At 55.7% G+C, this 25673-nt stretch overlaps 1 protein-coding gene and 1 non-coding gene across 2 annotated transcripts in view; one reads left to right on the forward strand and one right to left on the reverse strand.

Annotated features, from left to right (window-relative positions):
* LOC144934840 (calcium/calmodulin-dependent protein kinase type 1D-like) overlaps positions 1-25673 on the reverse strand; it is a 60087-nt gene that overhangs the window by 15515 nt on the left and 18899 nt on the right. Inside the window, exons 2-3 of the mRNA XM_078861047.1 lie at positions 20548-20679; positions 14687-14761 (exon numbers count right to left, since the gene is read on the reverse strand). Coding sequence (XP_078717173.1) covers positions 14687-14761; positions 20548-20679 — 207 coding nt within the window. The remainder of the gene's footprint in view (positions 1-14686; positions 14762-20547; positions 20680-25673) is intronic.
* On the forward strand, positions 4665-4769 carry LOC144934910 (U6 spliceosomal RNA). Its single transcript, XR_013637223.1, has one exon. It is a non-coding gene; the product is annotated as a U6 spliceosomal RNA (small nuclear RNA).

A 25673-nucleotide genomic window follows, 5' to 3' on the forward strand; every position in this document is an offset into this window, starting at 1 on the left:
TTTCGATAAAGTCACGTAGGTAGAAATAAAATAAAATAAATCACGACGTTTCGAACGCAACACAAGCAGCGTTCGTCTTCAGGTGACAATCGCGATAGCTGCGATGTCTGCTGCGAGCAGCACGATGTCTGCTCCCTTGACTGTGGATTCCTGCAGTCACGAAAGCTTCAAATCAAGATTAAAAGCATTCTGTTATATATTTTATTGTTTTATTTCAAGTGGTTGGCCACCTCGTGAAGCCACGGGCCGTGTCCAACCCATGCCTGACGTCTTGAAGGGGGGTGGGGGGGGGTTGCACACACAGCACGTGGCTTCACGAATTGCAACGCTTAGTCTGCGAGACCGAGTCCTCAACAAGGGGGCGGAGGGGAATCAATGATTGACATTGATGAAGACAGTGCCAGTGAATTATGATGAAGATGATGATGGGTGTTTGGTAAAACAAAACAACAAGAAGAAGACCACAGAGACGGCAATACGCTATGGGGGGGGGAGTGGGGCTTCCATCTAGCAGTGGATTGAGAATGTCACTGGAGGCCACGGTGGCCGCGAGGTTACCCGTGGCCGTTGTCGAGGTTACCCGTGGCCCCGTTGTCGAGGTTACCCGTGGCCGTTGTCGAGGTTACCCGTGGCCGTTGTCGAGGTTACCCGTGGCCGTTGTCGAGGTTACCCGTGGCCCCGTTGTCGAGGTTACCCGTGGCCGTTGTCGAGGTTACCCGTGGCCGTTGTCGAGGTTACCCGTGGCCGTTGTCGAGGTTACCCGTGGCCGTTGTCGAGGTTACCCGTGGCCGTTGTCGAGGTTACCCGTGGCCGTTGTCGAGGTTACCCGTGGCCGTTGTCGAGGTTACCCGTGGCCGTTGTCGAGGTTACCCGTGGCCGTGCTGGTTGTGAGTGGACGCGTCGCCTCGTCAGCGAGGCGGTTGAATTGGGGACTCGGCGTGAACCCGGCGTGCCCCGCGGCCCATTCCGCGAATCCATTAGCGACACTAACGTCATTAGAACGCAATTATTATTATTATTATAATTAACAATATACACCATTAGCCTTCCCATTAAATTTTTTTCGTTAAAACGACGTCCGCGTAACGAATTCATCTCGATATTTTCCCAAGGGCTGCGTCACATCTGTCGAAGAGACAATTCACCTCCCCTCCCCCGACAATTTATATTTTGGGAGTTCGTACGCGTGTCACGGTTTGCGTGTTATTTGTGTTGTTGTTGTTGTTTGTGAGTGTAAGAGGCGCCTCTGCGTGCCTTCGTGCGCCGTCTGTGGCCCCTTTCCAGCGGCTGCACGCCGCTCGATGCACGCACGCTGGAGTGCGGACAGATGTTCTCCGTCGCTGCTTTGTTTACCTCCAAACCTCTCACCTCCCCGTTCACAGTTTTCCACTGCCCCATGCCTCTTCTCTCTCTCTCCTCTGTTGTTCATTTTCATTTCGATCGGCTCACTGCGCCGCGTGGCAGGCCCAGCGGCACTAACACCTCCCGCGCCCTCCCCCCCTACTCAAACACACCGACTCACCACGAACAGAAACAAATTCGACTCTGCTGATGAGTCACCGGACGGTCGAAACCCGTCCACAGGTTCGCTTGCGTTAAACCAGGGCTCGGCCCACCAAAATAACAAGAACATTTTTTTTTATTATTTGGTAAAATAAAAATAATAATCTATATTTGAAGAGGCACAGTGTATGGGAGTACGAGACGGTGACGACAACGTCACGAAGCCAGTCACTCAAAGAGTCGCACGCTCCTGACCCCTGTAAGTTAAACCCCGCGCTACTGGAGTTATGGACTCTCCCAGAAGGCCGTGTGACCGACAGATAAGCGTCTGAACAATATACACATGCGGAGAGACAGATATGAGAAGAGGAGGGGCGGTGGTATTGTCTGCTTCATTGTTGGGGTGAATTAAACTACGACATTGGAGCGTCGGTCAGAAGAAATCTTGCACACTGCGCCGCTGTGAGCCCAGCTACAGCCGTTCGACCCCCAGCCCGTGGGTGGCATCAGCTGCCGAGGGATATCTCTGAGCTGGGTCCGGACACCTCCCCACCTGCCTTCACCAACCGAACCACCGCTGACCAGAGTGGCGAAGTATGGTCGATCAGGCCCCCGTGACCGACACGGCACGGAGTTGACGAGGCGCAGCGCTTGTACAAAGGCGCCGCTGTCGGCTCGTGTGATGAGTGCTTTTGATTGTACTGTACTGCGTTCTGGAAAAGGGTCATCGCCTGAAATGTCAGCCCGCTACCGTTAACATTCATCTGCTATTAAAGGCGGCGTTTAATGATGAATATTTTGAGCGCGTTGTGTGTCTTGTAAATTCGCACCTTCGCGTTATATTTGAAAGCCGACTTAATTTTTCATCGCGGGGTTGTTTTGACTAATTAACTCTTAATGAGAGTTTTAATGCGAGGAGAAAACCAGGACACACACAGCGGATGAAAACTCAAAAGGTCCGCACAGATGGGTTCATGAACCCATTTTCTGTCCCATTTCCTGGCCACCTCAACGCCCAACAGCTGTTATCTCCACGCCCTCGTCACCATTCCATTCTCAACGCAGCCGGCTGCCTGAGCCCCGGTGAGATTTGGCCCATTGCAGGGTGAGCCGGTCATAATGATTATTGATATTAATAATAAAACATTATTCATAGATTAAGTCTCACGGAGTCTCAAGGGTTTTATTTTCAGGAGGGTCTTGCCAAGCTTTGGTATGATCAAGGTTTGTTTAATTGGGGTTAGATCTCGTCAATATAAATGTGTCGTTAACCCACCACCACCCGACACAGCCAATTAGTTACTAGTACAGCACATCGGTGTGCTGGAGAGTAAACCCACAATGTTGACAATTTAAATTCGACGTTCCGCTGGTGATTGCAACAGGCAGCTTCATCAGGCGATTTTCCAGAATTTCGCAGTCGGGGGTCAACCTTGGTCTGCGGTCACGACTTCTTCTCGTGTTCTGCCACCACAGTCACGTGTCCATCCAGTATCGGTCACACGACGATGACGATGATAACGATGACGACACGGCCATCAGTGGGCAGAGCACGGCACACGATGATTGTATGGCTCGGTCTAAAGCCCCGTTGAGGTCCTCCACGATGCACAAGCTCAATGCTGTGTCATCCCAATTGAGTCGTTTGCCGCCAGTTTTTCAGCGTTGGCGATATTTGTTTGGCCCAATAGGCTGACCATTCGTTTAGCGTGTGGGGCGTTGTAGGGGGGGGGGGGTTGTCGTGTAGCTTGAGCCAAGAAGCCGAAGCTCTCCGCCCGTGAGAGACCCTTAGCGGTGTTGAGACTTCCTTTCGCCCCTTCGCGCACGAGCAAATCCATCGCGTTGCAGCTTTGCCACGGCCGAAGAATGTGCCTGAGAATCTACCTGCGAATGGTCACCCGCCTCACGCCAGCCGGGGAGAGAGAGAGAGGGAGGGAGTCGAACCGCGCAGGGAGCCCCCTACAAGACGGGAAGTCTCACCACTGTGCAGGGAGCCCCTACAAGACGGGGAGTCTCACCACTGTGCAGGGAGCCCCCTTCAAGACGGGGAGTCTCACCACTGTGCAGGGAGCCCCTACAAGACGGGGAGTCTCACCACTGTGCAGGGAGCCCCCTACAAGACGGGGAGTCTCACCACTGTGCAGGGAGCCCCTACAAGACGGGGAGTCTCACCACTGTGCAGGGAGCCCCTACAAGACGGGGAGTCTCACCACTGTGCAGGGAGCCCCCTTCAAGACGGGGAGTCTCACCACTGTGCAGGGAGCCCCTACAAGACGGGGAGTCTCACCACTGTGCAGGGAGCCCCTACAAGACGGGGAGTCTCACCACTGTGCAGGGAGCCCCTACAAGACGGGGAGTCTCACCACTGTGCAGGGAGCTCCCTACAAGACGGGGAGTCTCACCACTGTGCAGGGAGCCCCTACAAGACGGGGAGTCTCACCACTGCGCAGGGAGCCCCCTACAAGACGGGGAGTCTCACCACTGTGCAGGGAATTCCCTATAAGACGGGGAGTCTCACCACTGTGCAGGGAGCCCCTACAAGACGGGGAGTCTCACCACTGCGCAGGGAGCCCCTACAAGACGGGGAGTCTCACCACTGTGCAGGGAATTCCCTACAAGACGGGGAGTCTCACCACTGTGCAGGGAGCCCCCTACAAGACGGGGAGTCTCACCACTGTGCAGGGAGCCCCCTTCAAGACGGGGAGTCTCACCACTGTGCAGGGAGCCCCTACAAGACGGGGAGTCTCACCACTGTGCAGGGAGCCCCTTCAAGACGGGGAGTCTCACCACTGTGCAGGGAGCCCCTACAAGACGGAAGGTCTCGGGGCTCGAGGCAGCAGGCGACCGAGAGCGAGTGAAGGGGAGGAGAGGGGTGGGGAGCAGGCTGTGCGCTGTGGTCTTTGTTTGCACCAGGGGGCCCCCAAGTCAACCGCGCGACGCCACTAAAAGTAGTGGAGAGAGTAAAGAAGCGCGGAGAGAGGGGGGGACACAAACAGTAGCGTGGAAGAGAAGAGAAGACAGTAGAGGCAGCAAAGGGGATGAGTGGAGAGAGGATGAGAGGAGAGGCAGGAGAGTGAACCAGGAGGGGACACAACGTAGAGTTGAGGAGTGGAGAGGTCAGTAGATGACAGAAAGCGGAGTACAGGAGAGAGAGAGAGAGAGTGGAGGGGAGCAGTACATATACTAAAATTGGAACGATACAGAGAAGATTAGCATGGCCCCTGCGCAAGGATGACACGCAAATTCGAGAGAGGAGAGGGACGAGAGAGGAGAGAAAGAGGGTGAAGATGGAAGAGTGAGCGAGAGTGAGCGAGCGAGAGGGGGGGGGGGGGGACATAAAGGAAAGCATAAAAAAACCGAAATGATGAACGAAACAAAGTGCCGACTACACCGAGCATCTTCCTGTTTTCTCTGATCGTAAAAAAGAGAGAGAGAGGGTGAAGAAGGTAGAGAATAGAGGGAAGAGAGGGAAGAGAGAGGAGGGAGGAGAGAGAGAGAGAGGGTGAAGAGGGTAAAGAGGAGGGAGGAGAGAGAGAGAGGGGGTGAAGAGGATAGAGAAGAGAGGGGAGAGAAAGGGGAGAGGGGTTTAGAATAGCTCACGTTTGCGGACCACTGTACGGGCACTGAAATGTAAGCCCGCTTACTGCAGCAGCAGCAGCAGTCCCCCGTAACGACAACACCATGCATATTTAACCGCTCCTCGCACAGAGACGTACGGAGCGTATATGATGAATAGAAATGTACACTTTTAAAGACGGAATCTTTTTTTAAATATTATTATGATTATTTTGCCTCGATGGGAGAGAAAAGAATACCCGATTAGCCCCGTGGACACCGACGTCCACAGACACACAAGTTGCCTCCAAAGTCGACGCTCATCTGTTCGTTACTCAATCCGCTTGTCCCGGTGAGGGTCGTGGCGGCAGCGTGTTGAGTAGTGGCGGTCCACACCTCCAATTCCCCTTTTTTTAAATGTCGCTTTTCCTCAATTCTAAACCTCACCTGCTGTAAGGATAATGTCATATGAACATGTTATTACATTAACCCATCCTGGTTCCTTTTCACTTGAAGGTGAACAGTGATGACACCACCTCGCCCTATTGAAGACACGGGGACGTGCCTCTGGCAAAACGCCTGAGGATGATGACGATGTTTCGAGTTGCAATCGGCAGCGACAAACGTCGCACCAAATTGTAAATAAGTTGTGGGTTTGCTCTTCAACAAAGGCACAGACAAATAGCCCCCGTACAACCTTAGCAGACTGCTGGGGCAAGTGCTGTTAGCGAACACCTATGAAGGCCGACATGGCACACGAGGGGGTGGGTGGTCAGCACCACGCCCGGTCGCCTTTGTGTCTCCCTAGTGCGATGTTTACACAACCCCACCAGGTACCCATTTGAGGCTGAGTCGACCTAGGGTAGGCCCAAGACCGGTTTAGATAATCGTCACCGGTGTTGGCCGTGAGCGGGAATCGAATCCGGGTCGCCAGGTTCGCAGCGCAGCGCTAACCACTACACCACCGCTCCCCCACACGCACGCACGCACACACGCACGCACGCACACACACACACAAAGGTAAAGACAAAGATCCCCCGTATAACCTTAACAGACTGTAGGGGCAAGTGCTGTTAGCGAGCACCTATGAAGGCCGGGACGGTACACGAGGGGGTGGGTGGCCAGCACCACGCCCGACCGCCTTTGTCTCCCCAGTGGCGATGTTTACACACCGCACCAGGTACTCATTTAAGGATGAGTCGACCTAGGAGAGGCCCAGGACCGGTTCAGATAATCGTCACTGGTGTTAGCCGTGAGCGTGAATTGAACCCGGGTCGCCAGGTTCATAGCGCAGCGCGCTAACCGCTACACTACCGCTCCCCACTACACACACACATGCAAACACACACGCACGCACACCCCCGGCGACGCGTCAGCAGCATGGCATTGCCACGTTCTGTTCACGTGACACACCTGGTGGAGGTGAGTGTACGGACACTTTGACGTTCAAACATCTCACCTGGAAAACGCCTCGAGATGGAATGTCTCGTTTAGAGGGGGGGGGGTCGATTGAAACGCGCCTCGATACTGACGAAGCTCGGCGGCTGCGCGTTGTTTACACTGAAGGGGACGAACGCCGCTGGCATCCAAGAGGCCCTCGAAACAATGCGACTCACGATGCAATTTGGGGAAAACAATCGCTGACGGAGTGCACTTAGGGTATTAAGTCTGACGCGGCACGCACGCGGGGAAGGGGTCGCGAGCAGCCGCGCCCGATCGCCTTTGTCTCCCCGTTGCCGATGTTCACACACACGCACACACGTGCACGAGGCACTCCTGGTAATCATTTAAGGTTGAGTGGACATAAAGGGAAGCCAAAGGCAAACGCGGATTCCACGATGCCGCACGGGAGAGCGCGCCACGGCCAGCAGTGGAACCCAGGTCAACGGGATGGCAGCATCACCGTGTACCCGAGCGTCACAATGTCACATCGCGTCACTCGTGAACACCGAGACAGAGGCAATGAGCCCCTGTGTAGCCTGCACAGGCTGCTGGGGCAAGTGCTGTTAGCGAGCACAGAGGAAGGTCGGAACGGCACACGAGGGGGCGGGTGGCCAACACCACGCCAGGCCGCCTTTGTCTCCCTCGTGGCGATGTTTACGCACCGTAGCAGGTACTGAGTCGATCTAGGGGAGGTCCAGGCCCGACTACAGGCAGTGAGATGCGAGGGAGAGGTGAGAGAGTGCGTGGAGGGGGGTAGAGTGAGATGAGAGGGGAGAGGCAGGAGAGTGCGTGGAGGGGAGTGGAGTGAGATGAGAGGGGAGAGGCAGGAGAGTGCGTGGAGGGGAGTGGAGTGAGATGAGAGGGAGAGGCAGGAGAGTGCGTGGAGGGGAGTAAAGTGAGATGAGAGGGAGAGGCAGGAGAGTGCGTGAAGGGGAGTAGAGTGAGATGAGAGGGGAGAGGCAGGAGAGTGCGTGGAGGGGAGTAGAGTGAGATGAGAGGTAAGAGAGTGCGTGGAGGGGAGTAGAGTGAGATGAGAGGGAAGAGAGTGCGTGGAGGGGAGTAGAGTGAGATGAGAGGGAGAGGCAGGAGGGTGCGTGGAGGGAGGGGAGTAGAGTGGCACAGTCGGGTTTTTACAATCGGGTTTTGGGAGAAATCCGGTTTAATTGGTTCTAATTGCAGAACCGCACTTCTCAACGATGGGCTTCATCCATTCCAAGCCAAGGAACTCACTGGCGCCCACGATTGTGGAGGAGAAGCTCCTCGTGTTCATCAAGACCAACCTGCCCGCCGCATTCTACGACTACCCCATGCCCGACGCCCCCCCCCCCCCCCCCCCGAGTACGATAGCAGCACCGACGAGGAAGCAGCCTGAGCCTTGGATCAGAGTTTCGTATTCATGAAACCAGGTTTTAATTCATCTGAAAAAGAGCGATATAGCTCGGTGGGGCCTTACCTGGTAATCTTTTTTATTTTAATATTAGTTTAGTTTATAATAAAACGGGACTCCCCATGTCCAATTCTCACCCCCCTCCACACCATAGCTGGGGTGGTGGCTGAGCCACTCCGGCCCGTGGGCCCTGGTGCCCCTGAATCCACTACCGGTCTGTTAAACTACAGGACATCACTTAAAATACTGGATTTCTGATAAACTACAGGACATCACTTAAACTACTGGATGTCTGTTAAACTACTGACATCTGTGAAACTACTGGGCATCTGTGAAAAAAAGCTTCATAGCTTATCGGATTCCTCCTGTATAAACAAATATGCTGATTCTGTACGTTGAACTTCTTTCGCACCGTACGTAGCAAACCGTGGCCAATCGGAGGCGCGGCGGGGAGGGGAGGCGGTAAGGACGAGGGCGACTACGCCGGGGTGACGCGTGCGCTGCTGTTTACGCGTCCGCGGGATGTCGTGCGGGCTCGAGAACGCGTGCCACGACTCTTCACCTCGCTCCGCTCCTGCGTCAACGCCGGTCTGGAATTCGCCGTCCACTTGCGGTGGTTTGTTTATCCGGGTTTGTTAACGCGCGCACTATCAATGTGGCTGTGTGTGTCTGACTGTGTGTGTGGGGGGAGCGGTGGTGTAGCGGTTAGCGCGCTGCGCTATGAACCTAGCGACCCGGGTTCGATTCCCGCTCACGGCCAACACCAGTGACGATTATCTGAACCGGTCCTGGGCCTCCCCTAGGTCGATTCAGCCTCAAATTAGTACCTGGTGCGGTGTGTAAACATCACCACTAGGGAGACAAAGGCGGTCGGGCGTGGTGCTGGCCACCCACCCCCTCGTGTGCCGTGTTGGCCTTCATAGGTGCTCGCTAACAGCACTTGCCCCAACATTCTGTCAGGCTATACTGGGGATCTTTGTCTTTATCTTTTTGACCTTCATAGGTGCTCACTAACAGCACGTGCCCCAACAGTCTGTTAAAGCTATATGGGGGATCTTTATCTTTGCAATGCTACCGTGGTAGTGCAATGGGCCGCACACCGGGCTTGCAACCCCAGAGGTCAGCGGTTAGATTCCATCTCCATTCGGGATTTTGAACACCACGGCGCAAGTTTCTCAAATCGCTCCTCCCCCCACGCCTTGCCCGCCGCCTCTGTATAAAAAGATCGGCAAGTCGATCGTGTGGTGGGTCAAAGTGTGGGTACACTCCCCCCCCCCTTGTACACGACGTCTGGTCAGAGTGGAAGAGTAGGCAAAATACCTACCTATACAGGCTCTCCAGCGCTCCCGCAACAAGAGGCTCTTCAGCCAGCAGGGATGCGAGCTGCACTTGCAGGCCTGCACCTTTAACACTTTGCTCAGCATGGTTGTTGTTTTACTTACCAGGACTGCACTGGGTGAGAGGCCGAATGCCTCAATGGGCCCCCCTCAGCATGTCATGCATGCACTCACCTAGCCTTGGCCTTCATTCGCGCCATGAATACGCCAAGCTGAAGGCAATTTTGGCGGCGGAATTCTCAACAAAATAATTTCCTTTCTACGAGAGGAGGCGCTGATTTGACATAGCAACAGGGAGAGCGAACAATATATATATAATTCGAACACGGATTTCACACCGACCTCAGACAGCAGCAGCAGCAGCCAGAAATGCTGACGTATTTTTTATTAAAATGACGTCCCCAAGGTGTCAGTTCATTTCCAGCCACCGCGGGCTCGTGTTGATATTGTGAAAATCAGCCCCAATGTGTGTTGCCAAGATTATATATATAAACTGCGTGCAAAAAAATAATCATAATGCGTCTCTGTGATTATTTATCCTGCGATATTTACACGTGCGAAATGAGATCGAATGCACGCGCGTAAGCAATGCATTTGGGGCGACCTATTTCAAAATGTCAAGTTGTCCCTTGCCCTGCGGGCACGTGCTCATCGCCAGTAGTTGTCGCATCAACACAAGATGATGGTGTTGTGATTCATGATGGATTATTATTATTATTACTATCATTAACGATGCCACTGCATGTTTTCAACGGAGTCCCGGGAGGATGAGGAGGTGGGGGAGGGATGGTTTGCTACGTGTCGTCCAAATTGAGTTTATTTGCCGGTTTATTTTGTTTGTTTGTTCACATTTGGTCAAAGTTGGACGCCGACACGCTACGGCGAGGGCCCAACTCTTGCGAACGACGTCACAATGATCTCGAACGCCCACGTGGGAGAGGCGGATGACGTTGGCGTGCCACGTGACGGTGAATACACACGATGACGATGCTGATTGAGCGAGAGCACGTGTCAGAGCATCACGTTGCTGTAGTGATGGACTGTTCGAGGGTTTTGGGAGATGCGACGATAAGTTCAGAGATGTTTGCGGTGGAATGGCGGGTGGTGGTGTTGTGGTGGTGTGTGGTGGGTGTTGGTGGTGGGTGGTGGTGGTGTGAGGTGGTGTGTGGTGGTGATGGGTGGTGGTGGGTGGTGGTGAGTGGTGGTGGTGGTGGGTGGTGGTGAGTGGTGGTGTGGTGGTGGTGTGTGGTGGTGGGTGGTGGGTGGTGGTGATGGGTGGTGGTGGTGGTGGGTGGTGGTGGTGGGTGGTGGTGGTGGATATTGGTGGCTATGCACCTGGCGTGTCATCCAGCACTGTGGAGGTATAGCAAAGGTTGATGGATCACACAAAGATGTTGATGAATCTCCCTCCCCGTGGGCGTCGAGCACGTTGCCATATCCTGGCTCGCCACGAGAACGCGACAGTACTGCACAGCAGCATCACTACTCGGAACACTAATTTATTTATCCTGGATTAATCCTATGAGCTATGCAGATTTTTCTTCACAGATGTCCAATAAGTATGGAATCGATTGGCAGATCGCATGTGGTGGGGTAAAGTGTGGGTACTGCCACCTCTTCCAGGACGTCCGGCCAGCGTGGAGTAGTAGGCCAAAAGACATTCTAGAGGCGCAGCACGCTGCTTTCCGAGGAGCTAAGCACTCTCTGACACTCTCTGTCTCTCTCTGTCTCGTAGTCTCTTTCTGTCTCTCTGTCTTTCTCTCTCTGTCTCTCTGTCTTTCTCTGCCTGTCTGTCTCTCTGGCCGTGCGATCGCCACATGTCTAAACAACAACGGTCCTTAATGATTAACAGCGCGCACACACGAAGAAATCGGTGGTCTGCGTGACGTCAGTCGGCGGTCGGTCGCAAAAAAAAGGCGGCCGCAAAGCGAGGAGGGCGGGTTGGGAAAATGATGCCGCGGTTACATATTAATGACCGCGATGAAAACGTCAAGAGCGTGTAAACAAACACAGACAACAACAACAACAAAAACATCGCCGGGATTGGCACGGACGATAAGGATCGCACCGGCGCCTTGTCTGCGGAAGCGAGAGCCAAACATGTTTTTATGGTTCCTGGGGGGGGGCAGGTGCTGCGTGCAGGCGATCATTTAAAGTGATCATCAGCAGCTGTGTTTGACAAGAGTCACCAACCACCGCGGCCTCCTTCCTCCCGACAGAATCCGCCGCGTCCCGCCGGCTCTCTCACGCCCATCCGCCCGTCGCTCCCACGCACCCGCCCGCTCCACCCGCTCGAGCGGCACTCCAAACGCGTGCGTGGACGCGTGGGTGGGTGGGTGGGTGCATGGGTGCGTGCGTAGGTGGGTGGGTGGGTGCGTGGGTGGATGCGTGGGTGGATGCGTGGGTGGGTGGGTGCGTGGGTGGGTGCGTGGGTGGGTGGGTGCGTGGGTGGATAGGTGGGTGGGTGGTTGCGTGGGTGGGTGGTTGCGTGGGTGGGTGGGTGGTTGCGTAGGTGGGTGCGAGGAGGCGTGGGTGGTTGCGTGGTTGCGTGGTTAGGTGGGTGGGTGGTTGCGTGGGTGGGTGGGTGGTTGCGTGGACGCGTGGGTGCGTGGGTGGTTGCGTGGGTGGCAGCCTCAATCCGTGAGCGCTGATCGAGGAGACCAGGTAGGGAGCTCCTCCATTACTCACCGCCTCGAAAGTTCCCCGCTGAGCGCGCGGGCGCTCTCACGCCAGAGAGCTCAACGCTGCAGCGGCATGGAGCTCACGAGTTTGCCTCGGCTGGGTTGCTCGGGCCACGTGAAGCTCGCGAGCGACAGGAGACATCCACGCGCGTGGATTTTTTGTTTTGTTTAGCCCTGGACCGGGCAGCCGCCCGCAATGCCCTGAAGTTGATTCACCGCTCAAGTTGGTGTGCATCCGAACATCGATTCCACCAACTTGTGTCATTTTCCGGTGAATTCGGCTTGAGATCAATGTTCGGCTGACTGCTTCCTGATTCACCTCCACGACCGGCTCGTTCATTGAGAGAATTACCGATTGTCTGGTGGCCCAATCCATTCCTCAATCTGCGTTTGAGTCGAGGTCGCCGGTTCGATATGTTCTTGGATCACCGTTTGAATAGAGACACTCGCCCCAAGATGACCACCGTCTATAAAGCACCATGGAGATGAGTGTGTGTGTGATTTGAATGTGGGGAGAGGTAGGGTCGTGTGTGTCCTAGGGGAGCGGCGGTGTAGTGGTTAACACGCTGCGCTCCGAACCCAGCTACCAGAATTCGATTCCCGCTCATGGCCAACACCAGTGACGATTATCTGAACCGGTCCCTGGGCCTCCCCTAGGTCTACTCAGCCTCAAATAAGTACATGTTGCGGTGTGTAAACATCGCCACTGGGGAGACAAAGGCGGCCGGGCGTGGTGTTGGCCACCCACGCCCTCGTGTACCGTGCCGGCATTTTAGGTGCAACTCGCTAACAGCACTTGCCCCAACAGTCTGTTAAGGCTAGACGGGGGATCTTTGTTTTGCTTTGTCTTGCTTTCGTATGCGGACTCAAATGCTCTTTACATAACGGAGAGGACGTAACACAAATTCTACAGCGCCGGGTTTGCGAACGAAACGACCCCCTTTCTTTTCGTCTTCCACGCTTTGCATCCGCGCCGCCGCGAAATGCCACCGTCACCCCTCGGCACATCCCACCCACCCAGCGCCTGCCCCCGTGGCTGCACGCGGCGCAATGAATGAAGAGTGCAGCAGCAACAGCAGCAGAGAGACACAGACAGAGAGAGAGAGGAGGGGCAGAGAGAGAGAGAGAGTCGTCGTCGGCACGATGACCGCGTTATATTGATCGAGCGAAAACGCGCGTGGACTCGTGCGGCGACGAACGGTTTACGATGTGCGCCAATCGTACGATCGTGTTACATTGGCGGGCGCGCTACGGTGGGCATCGCGTCGCGCGATGAACTGGGCGACCTGAAATCTGTCCGCGGCCAGCACCAGTGGCGAGTGGGTATCCGAACCAAATCCTAGACAGCCCCCGCCACATCACCTATGCGCCCTGATCAGCGTGGTGATGAAGTATGATCAAACGAACCACCCCCACCCCCCCCCCCCCATGACCGAAAGGACAAACGCTTTTGTTACATTTAGGCTACGGGACGGAACAAACACGGAGCGATACAAGTAGAAAGAGCCATGGTGGCTAGGGGATGTTAACTGCCTCGCCTGGTCGACAGGAGGTCGTGGGTTCGATCCCAACCCTGACGATGCCTGCTGCTGTATATTTGGAGTCTGCGTGTCTCTCTCCCTGTGGTAGCGTGGAATTTTTTCTGGGTCCTCCGGTTTTCCCCTTGCACATTTATAATCAACGTCGCGCGTTTAAGAGCATTTGGCCGCTATACATGTCCACGTGACAAGCCACTCCGTTGAGCTATCATTTGTGATGACCAGGTCGCTTTGGAAAAACAGAGTTCCGTCGCAGCTGAGTGTGGCATTGCCCTGGTCACATAGACAACAACAACAGCAGCAGCAGCAGACCCGGGGGCAGGCCCGGGACACGCTGCTGCTGCTGCTGGCGGGACGATGTCGCTCGGCTGGCCTGGGAACGCCTGGGAATCACCCAGGAAGAGCTAGGGTTTGTGTATAGTAGTGTATAGTAGTGTAGTAGTGTATAGTGTAGTAGTGTATAGTGTAGTGTATAGTGTAGTGTATAGTGTAGTGTATAGTAATTTAGTGCTGGAGTCTGTCGCCAGGGAACGGGAGGTGTGGACCGCCACTACTCAACACGCTGCCGCCGCGACCCTCACCAGGACAAGCGAACTGAGAAACGAACGGACGAACGAAGTTTCAAGTTTAGTTCAGACCACCCAATTCATGGAATCGCCCAAACAACAAAGGGGCTATTGCCGCTGTCACGTGTCCGGCACATCGGTGTGGGGGGGGGAGCTGCTGTACGTCAGCGTCGGGGATGTTTACGCTGGGAGGGCGGAGGGCGTAAACAACGGCGAGTGTTTATTTCCTCCCGTTGCTGCGGTGATGCTTTCTGTCACGTGGCACAACGCCAGTGATCTGCATTGATCATCATCAGCAGCAGCAGCATCGTCGGGGTTTTTTTAAAATCAGACGTAGGCCCTATCATGGCTGATGATATCTGCAGCAGCCCCCCGCTTCTCAAGTAATCCAAGCGCACTAATTTTTTCCTGAACAGTCAGACGTAACAAGGGCAATTGGAAAACAAAATAGGTCATCGCACGCCGAACGCACCTGATGATTGGTAAACTTGGAAACGCGTGCGGGCGGTCGTAGTCGGCGGAGATGAAGTGAGAAGTGGTTTCGAAAAGTGCGGCGGGTTAACCCCGGGGGGTGCTGAGTGGGCAGCCGTGCGGGACGGGAGGGGGCTGGGTAGGGGCTGGGAGGCGCTGGGTAGGGGCTGGGTAGGGGCTGGGTAGGGGCTGGGTCGGTACTCACAGCTGCATGACGAGATAGAGGTGTGATGGACTCTCGTAAATATCTTCTAGCGACACGATGTTCTCATGCTTCAGCCTGGTAATCGCACGCGTGCAGGCAAGGGCACACACGCACACACGCACAGGCACACACACACACACAGGCACACACGGGCATTTACACGCATGCACGGACACAGTCAAAGGCACAAAAGACAAAGACAGGGCAAAGTGATGATAGCGAGCACCAGTGAAGGAGCGAACGACACGCGTCGGTGGTGTGGCGAACACCACGCCCGGCCGCCTTTGTCTCCCAGTGGCGATATTGGCACGCCACACCAGGTACTCATTTGAGGCTGAGTCGACCTAGTGGAGGCCCAAGACCGGTTCAGATAATCGTCACCGGTGTTGGTCGTGAGTGGGAACCGAACTCGGGTCGCAGGGTTCGTATCGCAGCGTTGCGCTATCCATTGCAGAACCGCTCGACAAATATATATACACACACAGCCCCACACACACAGACACACACACACACAGACACACAGACACACACACACAGACACACACATAGAGACACACGTTTGGATGGACATTCCAAGTTTAGCTGTGCACTAACAGAATACCTTGATTGCAGCAGTGGTGAATGGGGAGTAGAGTGAGATGAGAGGGGAGGGGTAGGAGAGTGCGTGGAAGGGAGTAGAGTGAGATGAGAGGGGAAGAGGTAGGAGAGTGAGTGGAGGGGAGTAGAGTGAGATGAGAGGGGAGAGGTAGGAGAGTTGGTGGAAGGGAGTAGAGTGAGATGAGAGGGGAGAGGCAGGAGAGTGGGTGGAGGGGAGTGGAGTGAGATGAGAGGGGAGAGGTAGGAGAGTGTGTGGAGGGGAGTAGAGTGAGATGAGAGGGGAGAGGCAGGAGAGTGCGTGGAGGGGAGTAGAGTGAGAGGGGATGGTTCAGGTGGTGACAAGCCCATGGGTCATCGTCAAGACACCTTAAAAATGAATGGAACGGGCACCATGAAGCCTGGCCTGTCGACGCGCCCCACTACGTCGGCTCTTTTGTAAATCCCAAGTCTCGTTGTCGAACGCCGCCCGGAACCCTGGCACCCATGAGCCGGCAAACGGCGCTTCGATCCGACAACGATTTGTGAGCGACCTTACACTTGCCCGGGGTTTAGTAACAGTCGATAATCCGTGCAGCTGTGCACGAGCCTCCGGCACGCGTACACACCCCCCACGTCCCTCCCGGGAGACGGGACGGGAACACGGGGATCTCAACCCACAGGGAGGGCGGGCGACGCTCCGTGCACTCGTTCTCTTAACGAGTAGAGCGCTCGTGAATCTTTTTGGAGAAAGAAAAAAATATGATATAATAATGAAAGTAAAACCAACAATGAACTTTAACCGCGCCGAAGCTAAAAATAATGGGACGAAGAAAGGGTGAAAACAAATATAATCGTCAAACGCGGCGGCGTTTCCGCAACGCGTTTTGGTGCTAATTGCGCGGCGTCTAAATATACACGCGGATGTTTGGTGCCGGGCACGCGCTCGCGGTACGAGTCCCAAGCCGTGAGGTCGACGCGTCTCCGGTTAATTTTAGACTTTTCAATTAAATTTACGGGCAAATGAACGCGCGCAACCACAACAACAACAAATGGGGAGAATGTGGGTTTTTTTTTCAATTGATAAACATCGGGAGTGCAATTGTGGGATATACTTTGAATTAAAATAAGAAGGCAGAGATTAGAAGGTGGCCGACCGGCTGACTCGGAGGTCGAGTCGGGGAGACGCTGAGGCCCTGGGTTTGAATCGGGAATGCAAAGTGTCGTGAGTTGACGGTCTATGCCCAGTCTCCAAAGACCGCACGTAAAATCCCATCACATTAAACATGGGTTGTCGATTAATTTATCCCAAAAAAAACTATCAAGATTAAATTGAATTTCTATCTGTACAGCAGCAGGGCATGTGCGGAACTCCAGCACTCCTCGTGTGGAAAACACATTCCTCCTGCGGAAGGAGCTGGTAGGAACGTTGGGTTGCTCGGTCAATGGCCAGGGTCAACGGCGGCGTGGTGTATTCCGCAAATATGCCCGACTGTGAGGGCGGGCACAAGCCGTCGTGAGTAGGTTAAACGTTGAGTTTTATAAGGGCACCACGGGGTGACCAGCCCCTCCCCACCCAGCTCCACCCCTCCCACCCCCCACCCAGCCCCACCCAGCCCCTCCCCACCCTCCCCACCCTCCCCACCCAGCCCCTCCCCACCCTCACCTCCCCACCCAGCCCCTCCCTGCACGACGGATGGACGAACACAATAATCCCCTGTGGGCTGGTGTAACCAGGAGGTTCCTACCAGTACAAGGTGATTTTAAGAGCTCTCAGAATGAGCTTCCTGTGGTATCCCCTTCTGTTGGGCCATTCTTGAACACGCGGGGTGATGCATTTGTTGCTGCGAGAGTTATGGAACCGCACACTTCGCTTCATGGCGGGATGCCGACAGCACAGTTCGAATAACACTTGGAAAATAGGCAAGGAAGTGTGAAGGAATTCAGGATCGCGAAGGAGTCGCACTCAATCCCTACGCCACAGCACCGGTGTGTGACCTCCACCCTGACACGCCAGAATCGATGCGGCAAATCGCGGTGCCTCCATGTCTACGCGAGTCTCCTTGCCCCTTTTTACTCTTATATAATACATAGTTCTGTTTAAGCCGGAAATGAATAACACGCAAAACAATTTGAATGTATAAAATACATCGATATAGGTAGGAGCATCTCAAAACATTGGACTGTTGTAACTATGAGAACACAACGAATTATACATGAATATAAAGATCCCCCCCCCTATAGCCTTTAAAATACGGTTCGGGCAAGTGCTGTTAGCGAGCGCCTATTAAGGTCGGTACAGTACACAGGGGGGTGGGTGGCCAGCACCACGCCCGGCCGCCTTTGTCTCCCCAGTAACGATTTTTACACACCGCACCAGGTGCTCATTTGAGGCTGAGTCGACCTAGGGGAGGCCCAGAACCGATTCAAATATACGCCACTGTTATTGGTCGTGAGCGGGAATCGAACTCGGTTAGCCGGGTTCGAAGGCGCAGTGCGCTAACCATTGCGCCACCTTTCCCCACACATTATATACACACACACAATTAAAGAAACATGAGCAGGTGCGTGACACGCTGCACGATCCGTCTCCGCCACCGCTACCCGCTGTCGTAACTTCACTCCCTGCACAACTCCGATTCGCGCGGTTGGCTAAGTCCGGCTGGTGCGAAAGAAGGTTCAACAAACACACGAACAACGCGCGGACCTGTGTTCTCTACTCGCGGTTACCGCAGGTACCCCTCTCGTGTGAAAGATGCCTACAACTCGATGGATGCTCTCCCGTTTAGATGACGTTCCACTTAAATATATTGAATACGTTTCATATATATATAACTTTAATTCCACGGGGGAAGACGGAACTTTCTATAAACTTAACCGTAAACTATTTTTATAATTTTACCAGGTAAGGCCCACTGAGCTGTATAGCTGTTTTTCAAAAGCGACCTGGACACAAATGATAGCTCAACGAAGTGGCTTATCAATTTGCGGAAATGTATTGCAGCTAAATAATCTAAACGCGTAAAGTTGATTCTGAATGTGGAGGGGGGGGGGGGGGAAACCGGAGGACCCGGAGGAAAAGAGAGAACCACACAAACTCCAAATAAACAGGCGACAGGGGTCGGGATCGAACCCATGGCCTCCTGCGTACCAGGCGAGGTAGTTAACATCTCCTCGCCACCGTGCCTCCCATTGGCGATGGATGGCAGACGCAGCCCAAGCGCTGGGCTCATGGGCCCGAGGTTTGACACTGGCCGAGTCGCCATGCGCCCCGCTCACCCTACTCGGCTGGGGAGCCGGGCTTTGATTCAGCCAGACATGTCCGAGGACATCCCAGCATCTCTGCACAAAGCACGGCACTCGCGTTGCCACCTGCCTGGGCTTTTCCTAGGACGTTCTCACGTTGCGGTGACCGCTTTCCCGGAAAACCCCGTGGCCGTTAACAACAGTCCCGGGTTGTGTAGGAACGCGCCCGCTCTCGGCAATGCATTCACATGCAGCTCAAACCCGCGGGCGGCACTCTGAGATATTCTTCTTCTGCCTCCCATGATATGTGTCCCGTTTTACTGTAGCTCGGGGGCGACGACCCAACTGCACCACCACATCCAGAATACCATCTCGCCACGGCTACGAGTTACATGCCGGCCGACAGCATTCTCCCAGCGAAACATTCAGTCAGAAATTGAACTTTGCTCGGGGTCACGGGCGAGCCGGGGGTGGGTGTGTGGAGCGATGGGGATTAGAGGCGAGGGGGGCGATGGGGAGTGGAGGGGGTGATGGGTGTGGGGAAGGGATTAACATAACAGCCAGGAGCCCACGCGGAGACAAAAACCATCGCAACAGACAAACAACAACGACAAAAACAACAACTACAAAAACAACAACTACAAAAACACGCCGCAGATAAACGCGCAGGTGGCAACCGTCTCCTAAACACGGGCAAGTGGCCTTGGCCTGCCAGCGGGTGAATGAGAAAGTTGTAAACAGCGTGGGACGCACGGTGGCCAAGGGCTCTGGAGGTAGCCCGCGGCTGCCCCGTCACGAGCACACTCGCGTCGCCCTGCGGGCGGGTGCGCCCTTTGTGAAACTGAAAACTCCCCGCGTCCCACCCACCCCAAAACCCACACCACCCCCACCCCCGTCTCGGCGGTGAATAATGGATGGCCCTCTGTTGGAACGACAGTAGCCTCCCTGCAACGCCGGGGCCACAATTGTCGCGTTCGTTTCCAGGGGCGCAAGGGGCCGGAGGCGAGCATCGGTCGAGGCTGCGCGCTCGCAGCTGTCGAGCGAGTGGGAGCGCGCAAGAGGATGAAGAGGTAGGAGAGAGGTGGGGGGGGGGGCGAGGGGAGGATGTGGGTGATTGGGTTTTGGAGGTGGAGGTGGAGGAGGAGAATGTGGGTGTTGAGAATTAGGAGGGAAAAGTGTAGGGAGGAGGAGTAGGAGGTGGGGTGAAGGAGCAGGTCGAGGAGAAAGAAGGAAGATGGGTAGGCGGGGAGGTAGTGGAGGCGACGGAGGAAGGGAAGGGAGGCTAAGGAAGATGTTGTTTGTTTATTAACCCCGGCGCGATAGGGATGGTGGTGGGGAGGGCTTTGGGCCATCGCTCGCTGCATCGCGGGGGGCCGTGACGGAGGGGGGGGGGGTGCCGCTTCGGGGCTCACGCTGCGTGACGAGATGAGATCGCAGCATCGGGCCCAGCCCCAAACACAGGGGACCCGATTCCGTGGGACGCGATACATTATAAACTACATTATAAACTACATTATAAACTACATTATAAACTACATTATAAACTACATCGCGTCTTCTGGGCAGTCTGAATGACACTACACACCCGCTGTGTATGCTGTATCCCTGCCCCGAGATGTGTCGTCACTCCGTCAACTTCGTTTCCGACTGGTGTGCAACCGGCGTCGGCAGTGGTGTTGGTGGCGGCAGAGGTAGCGATGGTGGTTGCTGTGGTGGTGGCCGTGGTGGTGGCAATGGTGGTTGTGGCGATGGTGGCGGTGGTGATGGTGGTGGTGGTGGCCGTGGCCATGGTTGTGATGGCGGTGGTGGCGGCGATGGTGGTGGTGGTGGTGGCCGTGGTGGTGGCCCTGGTGGTGGTGCTGGTGGTGGTGGCCATGGTGGTGGTGGTGGCGATGGTGGTGGTGGCCGTGGTAATGGCCGTAGTGGTGGCCGTGGTGGTGGTGGAAATGGTGGTGGTGGCGATGGTGGCGGTGGTGGTGGCGGCGATGGTGGTGGCCGTGGCGGTGCTGGTGGTGGTGTCGCTGCGTGTGTGCGTGCCGCACTTGCGCAGCACGGCGATCTCGTTCTCGATGCTGCTCTCGCGCCCGCGCAGCGCCTGCTTGGTGATGCACTTGACAGCGAAGAGGCTCCCGGACGAGCGGACCTCCGCCAGCACCACCTCGGAGAAGGCGCCACTGCCAAGGAACGGTGGGGGGGGGGGGGGGGCACACGGAGAGACGCGGTTCAATCCCGGGGGTTGGGGGAGGACGACTCGAGATGGGAGACGTCGCCTCCCACGAGAAGTTGACGCTCGTCAGAGCCGCGACGAGCGGCGTCGCTCTCGAGTCGAGAGTGTGCAGGCGGTGCAGCTGCACTGGGGAGCTGCGGGCTATGAATGGGCGGATGACGGACAAGAGGCCCCGATTCACGTCTTGAAGCATGCGGGGCCCATGTCACTCACTGGCACGCCACTCACTGGCACGCTTTGCATTTGACCCCGGGCGCGACCACGACCAACCCTCACACGGCACAGACTCTCAGCCTTGTCCACACCAAGCGACCACGGTCAATTAGACAATCACCGTGACCACGCGAGTCAACCAAGCTCTAGCCCTGGCCCTAACCACACTCAGGTCTGGTTGGCTCGGATGATTAGGGGTCAGGGTTCGGGTCTGGCCAGGGAGAATTGTTAAGGTGAGGTCTAAGGCTTTGGTCAATGTCTGGTTATCATGGTCAGGGTTACGGAGTAGGGTTAGAGTCTAGTAATTATGATTGTCGCAATGAGCTGTGCGCGTCACTCGTGGTGGCGCTCGCGTCATTATTGCCGCGTCTCGTTCAGAGCTCGTGCGAGGTCGCCGCGCTGTCGCGACGGAGAGAGAGAGGAGGGAGAGAGAGAGAGGATGGAGAGAGAGAAAAAGCGATAAAAAAAATAACAAATCCCCCGCGCGTTATTCAAGGAAACGGCCGTCGGTCGAGCGGCTCCGCGCTCCTCTCTCGCGCGCCGCGCTTAAAGAAAAGGGGGGTGGGGTGGGTGTTACATAAAGCAAAGCATTAAAAACAACTAAATGATGAACGAAGCAAAGTGGCGACTACACCGAGCATCTTCTTGTTTCCACTGATCGTAACAAAATAAAAGAGAGAGAGTGAGCGATGCGCACGCAGGGAGCAGAATCCGCGCGTCGCGGGGGAAGGGACGCCACGCCAGGCTTCTCGTCTGCGCCCACGCGGACCTGACGTCGAAGGTTTTTATTTCGATGCGATTAATATTACGTCACAGGGCTGGAGCCGCGTCACGTGGCGTGGTCTGCATTGCGAGGCAGCTGCCGGTACCTTGCCCCTCTCGCTCGCTCGCTCGCTCTCTCTCCAGGATGGGGAGAGAGCGGGGCGACCCCCCTCGTTAACGAGATGCACGCAGAGCAAATGTCCTCGTGCTGTTTCCGGCGCACTCCGTTAATTTCGGCGCAAGATTCTCTATGAATTAATCGGCGGCTCCTTCAAATGGGCAATGCCTGAGTCATTTACATTGTTCACGATTACCACCCACATATGGCTATATATATTCTTGACCTTGTGACGCATTCTTTGTCTGTCTCTCTCTCTCTCGTGGCTCCGGAAAGTAAAAGCCAAGACAAAGTTTGCAGCGGTGAATAGTTTCAAGTGGGGGGGGGGGGGTATGCAGTGGCTCTGCGTGGCAGGCATAACGAATGGAGAGCCGGAAGGCCTCGTCATTTGCCGTTGATTCCTTCTCAATCCGGCTCCCTCCGCATCAAGCAACCCCTCCCGCCCCCCTTACAACTCATCTTCTCCTCCCCTTCTCCCTGATGTCAGCTGGGTTTGGAGGAGGAGGCGGCCAGCCGGGGTGCTGGGGTGATTTGCTCATTTCCCACGACAAGACTGCATCCTGCTGCTGCTGCTCATCCTCCTCCTTCAAGATGCAAGACATCGACTCCCCCACCACGTCACACGTCAAAGGGGCCGTCCATAAATGACGTCACGCGATTTTGGACGATTTTTGACCCCCCCCCCCTTCGTCGCACGGCGTCACGAAAAGTCAGACCCCCCCTCAAAAATATGACGTCACAAAGCTCTGCCCCCCCCGCCCCCCCAAAAATAAAACATGCTTCAAATCGCTTTAAACTATTGTCATTGTAGTGCGTATTTAATGTGGCGCTGCACTCTGATGTTGTAGGAGAAAGCATTTATTATTTATGTATTTAAGTAGAACGTGTTGTCGATGTTTATTTAAAGTTGCGCATTTTTATGTGACGTCACATTTCTCAACCCCCACCCTCCCCCCCATCGTCACACATCGTCATAAATGTCTGACCCCCCCCTCTCCCCCTAGGTGAGTGACGTCATTTATGGACGGCCCCAAAGCCTAGAGGCACACATGCATATAGGAATGCGCGCGTGCAAGCACGTACACATGGATGCATGCTTGCTTGCACACAAAGACAAAGATCCCCCATGTAGCATTACCAGACAGTTGGGGCAAGTGCACGGCACATGAAAGGGTCGTGTGGCCAGCACAACGCCGCACCAGGTACTCATTTACGGCTGAGTAGACCTAGGGGAGGCCCAGGACCAGTTCAGATATTCGTCAACCGATGTTGGCTGCGAGCGGGAATCGAACTTGGATGGCCGAGATACACAAAGACAAAGGTCCCTCCCCCCCAGTGTAGCCTTTAACAGACTGTTGGGGCAAGGTGCTGTTAGCGAGCAGCACCCTACGAAGGCGGCCAGCAGCACCACGCCCGGCCGCCTTTGTCTCCCGAGCGGCGATGCTCACGCGCGCGCGCACGACACGTCACGTCCGCCCACTCGCAACCTCGCGCAGCAACCACGTGCGTGCGCATGTGTCGGTTGCCATGGCAGCGCTCCGGCTGCGTCACCGGTCCAGGTGACAACAGCCCGGGTGACGCGGGGACTACCGCGCGCACTGGCACCTCCCACTCACTGGGACAGCCCACACACTGGCACCAACTCACACACTGGCACCAACTCACACACTGGCACCAACTCACACACTGGCACCAACTCACACACTGGCACCACTCACACACTGGCACCACTCACACACACTGGCACCACTCACACACACTGGCACCACCCACACACTGGCACCACTCACACACACTGGCACCACCCACACACTGGCACCGCTCACACACACTGGCACCACTCACACACTGGCACCACTCACACACAGGCACCACTCACACACTGGCACCACTCACACACAGGCACCACTCACACACTGGCACCACTCACACACTGGCACCACCCACACACTGGCACCACTCACACACAGGCACCACTCACACACTGGCACCACTCACACACAGGCACCACTCACACACTGGCACCACTCACACACTGGCACCACTCACACACAGGCACCACTCACACACTGGCACCACACACACTGGCACCACACACACACTAGCACCACTCACACACTGGCACCGCTCACACACACTGGCACCACCCACACACTGGCACCACTCACACACAGGCACCACTCACACACTGGCACCACTCACACACAGGCACCACTCATACACTGGCACCACTCACACACAGGCACCACTCACACACTGGCACCACTCACACACTGGCACCACTCACACACTGGCACCACACACACACTGGCACCGCTCACACACTGGCACCACTCACACACTGGCACCACACACACACTGGCACCGCTCACACACTGGCACCACTCACACACTGGCACCACACACACACTGGCACCACTCACACACTGGCACCGCTCACACACACTGGCACCACCCACACACTGGCACCACACACACACTGGCACCGCTCACACACTGGCACCACTCACACACTGGTACCACCCACACACTGGTACCACGAACTCATGGGCCCCACGTACACACGGGACTCACTGACACGTGGTGACACGGGGCTCGCTTCCACATGATACACAACGTCTACAAAGATAAAGATTCGCCGTTCAGCTCGTTGGGGCAAGTGTTGTTGGCGAGTAGCACTTATGAAGACCGGCACGGCACACGAGGGGGTGGGTGGCCAGCACCACGCCCGACCACCTTTGTATCCCCAGTGGCGATGTTTACTACACACCGCATCAGGTATTCACTTGAGGCTGAGTCGACCTAGGGGAGGCCCAGGATCGGTTCAGACAATCATCACCGGTGTTGGTGGCCCTGGACGGGAATCGAACTCGCACACTCACACGTCCCCTGCCTCGGTCGACACCGCCCGGTGTCACCGGGGAGATAGGGGGGAGATCGGGGCGGGGATAGGGGGGAGGTAGGGGGGGATAGGGGGGTATGGGTGGGGGATATGGGTATGGGGGGGGCGCGTGTGGGATGGTCATTGACCCCACGGTGACCCGCGATGTCGTCACCACGCAGCACCGTCAACTTTAATTGGCCAATTTAGAAGCATTTGTTTGTCGTAGGCGGACAATTTGATGCCCCCTTTCTGACAATTTTGTCGTAGCTGTTTGTTGTTGTTATAGAGAAAGCGGCGGCGGTGGCTGAGTTTGGGGTGGGTGGGGGTCGTTGTCGTAAACTTGCGCATCGAGGGCGACCGACATCAGCGGCTCCACTCATCACGGCCGAGTGCGCGACTCTCACGGTCACCGCACAGGGACCCGCCGCCCTCACTGCTGCCACGAAAACACCACACGGCCCCCCACCCCTACCCCTCCGTCCATCTCCACCCACCCACCCCTGTAAATGCCCCCTCCGTACGCGCTCGGCTAAGCGCGGCGATTGGGAGGCTCCATCTGGGGCGGTCGTTACGAGCGTGCGAGGTGCGAGACGCGATGGGCTAGCGAGACACGCTGAGCCGGTGACGGCCGACGACTCGGGGTTTGAACTCCGGCTTCTTTGATTCGGGGGGTCGAGTTGATGGCCTCAGCTTCGAGAGTGGCGAGTGAAACGTCGTTTGAGAAAAAAAAAACCTAAGAATAAGATTCACCCATTCCGGCAATACCACAGGAGGTGTGGAGATGTTCAAGCAACAAATAGAAACCTTTTGCAAGGAATCACGTTACTGCATTAACCGCACACGGGACTTGTGGTGAACAGGCAAACAGACACGTGGCTCTGATTGTCTTTGAAACGTGTTGGTCTACACCAGAGACAGTCTTCTTCAGGGCCTCGTCTCACCAGTGTCAGACCAGAGGACGCCG

The sequence above is a fragment of the Lampetra fluviatilis genome, chromosome 11, assembly GCF_964198595.1.
Source record: "Lampetra fluviatilis chromosome 11, kcLamFluv1.1, whole genome shotgun sequence".
In the NCBI taxonomy this organism is placed as follows: domain Eukaryota; kingdom Metazoa; phylum Chordata; class Hyperoartia; order Petromyzontiformes; family Petromyzontidae; genus Lampetra; species Lampetra fluviatilis.